This window comes from Abrus precatorius, unplaced genomic scaffold (assembly GCF_003935025.1).
Source record: "Abrus precatorius isolate BTA unplaced genomic scaffold, Abrus_2018 Scaffold11, whole genome shotgun sequence".
Classification (NCBI taxonomy): domain Eukaryota; kingdom Viridiplantae; phylum Streptophyta; class Magnoliopsida; order Fabales; family Fabaceae; genus Abrus; species Abrus precatorius.
Window position 1 is genome coordinate 729,178 of NW_020874303.1, and position 3,475 is coordinate 732,652.

The following is a 3,475-nucleotide window of genomic DNA, read 5'->3' on the forward strand; positions in this document are numbered from 1 at the left end:
CAACTATAGGACTTAGCTTTTATCTTAAAACTGTTGTAATTGAACTAGTCCTATAGCATTTATTTGATATTAATTTGTAAACCTTCTCTTATTTTGAAATATTTTATGAAAATTTAGTTATTCAAATTCGTGAAATTATTACTTAATGGAATAAATATAATTAAAAATTTATCACTTTCAAATTTTAGAAAAATTCAAAAATATTATTTGTTACTTATAGCCACTTACTTCTTAGAAGTTGTTCAATAGAAAAAGCATAACTATAGTCCAAAGTTCATCAAACTAATAAGAATATTTTCTTAATAGTATATATTTTCATGAAAAAATACTAATAAAATAATGTTACATATTTCCTTTAAAATGAAAATAAATTTCTTAGCAAGATGCGCAAAAACATTACTTTCATACAACAACTTAAAAAAATCACAAGTATTTCATTTTAACTCTAAATTGAGCAAACTCAGTGAGCATATTTTCCTTATGAATTCTTCTTTCATATAAAAATATTAAAAAAATATCATCATACAATAGTTCATTTTTTCTAAATAGTTGGGCGATAATAATCTTGGATGTTTTTTTTTTCTACGTGGCTTTTTTTACTTTTAGACAAATAAATAAAAACAAATGTTGTACTTAATATTTTATTTTCTAGGTTTGACTTTCAATCTTGATGCCTTTTCATATTCATAAATATTTTACTTTGTTTTGAAATTTCTCTATAAACATTATGAATTAATATTTAGTGATAAATTTTTTTTTCTATTCTTTTTATATATTGGGATAATTTAAACATGCTTCAAGTTATTTATATAATTTACATCAAATGAATTTAGAAACTAAATAATAATAAAAATGTTTCTATATAGATTTTAATTTATTATGTTTTTAGTTATCATGCATTGCAATTCTAGCTATACAAAATTTAAGCTTGCCTAATTCTAGAGGAAAAGCTATAATAGGAATCCTTGTTTATTATGAGTGACTTATGACATGGAAACACGAGAATTAAACAATAAACCCTTCGCTAAAAGATGATTACGCAAATTATTAACATTTACAGCTACATTTCACCAAAATATTTTATGCTTTTAGAACTCAAACATTTCAATTACAATTTGTTTTGCTAAATTTATATATTTTTTAAAACTACTTATCACCTAAAGTTAGAGATTTTTAATTTGAGTTGTTGTTTCTCTTAAAATAAAGTTTTCCAATTAAAAATATTATTTAAGGCATTCACCATCTTTAAGTGTTGCACAAGAAAAAATGACTAGCGTCAAAATTTTTTGGATTATATCCCTAATCCTAATCCACCAAACTTTCTTGGCCAATGCCTATTGTACAAAGAGTCTTGTACCCGCTTTGTATGTTTTTGGTGATTCTAGTGTAGATGCTGGAAATAATAACAATCTTAACACACCTGCTAAGGCAAACACATTTCCACATGGCATAGACTTCAATAACTGCTCCACCGGCAGGTTTAGCAATGGAAAAACCTTTGCAGACATTATTGGTATGTTGAACACATGTATTTATGCTCTTTCTTTATCCTATTATGAGTAATAAATATTAACAAAACTTTGGTTATTAAATAATTTATTTCATACAAAATTGTTATAAAGAGAGGAGAGAAAAAAAGTTCTTATTCTTAGATCTTTAAGCACTTTATTAAATTATAGAATTTGTTGTGGTAACTAATATAATAATTTATCAATATTAAGTATTTTGATTTAAAAATAAAAAAATTAAGTTAATTGTATTGAATTTACACAATTATTTCCTTGTGTGTAGATACCTAATATTTTTTTCAAAAAATTAATTTTAAATTAAATCATATATGCAATCTTAAAGTACTAAAATAAACGAATATAACTTTCTAATAAAAGTGTAAGAATATGAGTAATGCTAACTTCAAGGTCTCCATGTGAAAAGTTACAATATTTGTGTAACATTGTTGTGCTCATAGTTTACAAGACATTTTTTTTTGACATATTATGTGTACCTTTCTACCTTTGTTCTCTTTTCTTTTTATATATAGCTATTAGGTTGGGTTTACCGATGCCACCTCCATACTTGGGTGTTTCTGAAACTGAGAGATATCAAATAGCCACAGGAATTAACTATGCATCAGCTTCATCTGGAATCCTGAATTCAACTGGAGATGTAAGTGGAAGAAAAAAAGAAAATATATCATTCTGTTAATCAATTTAAAAATTGTGGGTTACTCACTATATTTACTTATTTATTTTCATGTGTATAAGGGAGAATACTTGTCATTAGACAAACAAATTGAATACTTCACCTCAACTGTGGAGAATGATCTTCCAAGAATTTTGCCTAACAAAATAAAATTGAGGCATTACTTATCCAAATCCATATATCTACTATCAATTGGAGCTAATGATTACACATTGGGTTATTTGAGAAATGTTATGGGAACTAACAACGTCAATCCCGAAGAATATGCAAATTTCCTCTTAAAGCAATTTACTTCACATATAAAGGTAATTTTCAATGAATTATTTGAGTTGACATGATCAAATGACAAAATGTATACGTTTTATAATACTTCACATTCTCTTTTACTAATCTACCTTTTCTTTACCCTTAAATTTTAGAAAATTTATGATCTAGGAGCACGAAAGTTTGTGATTGTTAGCGTTGGTCCAGTTGGGTGCATCCCTGGTTTGATTATTAGAACATTGCATTCCCAATATTGCAATGAAGATATTAATCAAAAGATTAAACCCTACTCAGACAAACTCCATGGAACTCTCCAAGAGCTGCAAACCCAACTTCCAAGTTCAAAATTCATTACCATGGACACTTACAACTTATACAAAGTAATTAGAAATTCCCCTGAAAAATTTGGTGAGCAACAATTAATCTCAAAAAATATTGTCATGTGACTTTTTCTACTTAAATCATAAATACACATTCTTACTGTTTTAACACAATGCTTTTAGGGATCACCAATGTTTTTGACTCATGCATTGGGCAAGGAGAAAAAATTTGTGAAAATCGGAAGCTATATTACTTTTATGATCCTGCGCACACCACCGAAGCTGTAAATGAGATATATGCAAAGGAATGCTTTAGCGGAAACCAGACGTGCTTTCCTTTTAATATTAAGCAATTGATTCATTCCCATTAACAATTTATATTCTATTTTAGTAGAAATACACGATAAACCATTTGTTTTTGTTAACATTCTTTATAAGTTTTTGTATTCATTTTTTGTTCATATATGATAAATAAGTTGTATTTTGCGCAAATTATTATAAAAAAATTGTAGATTTTTAATTATAAAAAGGTGAATACAATGCTTATGTTGCTCTTTTAAGTTATGATGCGTATTGTTTGTTCAGTCTGCTTATAAATGCACATAGCACTAGCAAGTGCACCAATTATTTTAATGAGATTAGTTCATATTCATCTATGAGAATTGGGCCAAAATTCCAGTATTTTTCTTCAA

The 3,475-nt window shown here is 26.8% G+C and overlaps 1 protein-coding gene across 1 annotated transcript; it reads left to right on the forward strand.

Annotated features, from left to right (window-relative positions):
• Positions 1 to 1,266: 1,266 nt before the first annotated feature.
• Positions 1,267 to 3,154, forward strand: LOC113856636 (GDSL esterase/lipase At1g71691-like). Its single transcript, XM_027488554.1, has 5 exons — positions 1,267 to 1,513; positions 2,039 to 2,163; positions 2,262 to 2,504; positions 2,619 to 2,871; positions 2,967 to 3,154. Exons 1-5 carry the CDS (start codon positions 1,267 to 1,269, stop codon positions 3,152 to 3,154), a joined length of 1,056 nt encoding a protein of 351 aa, XP_027344355.1.
• Positions 3,155 to 3,475: the final 321 nt, after the last annotated feature.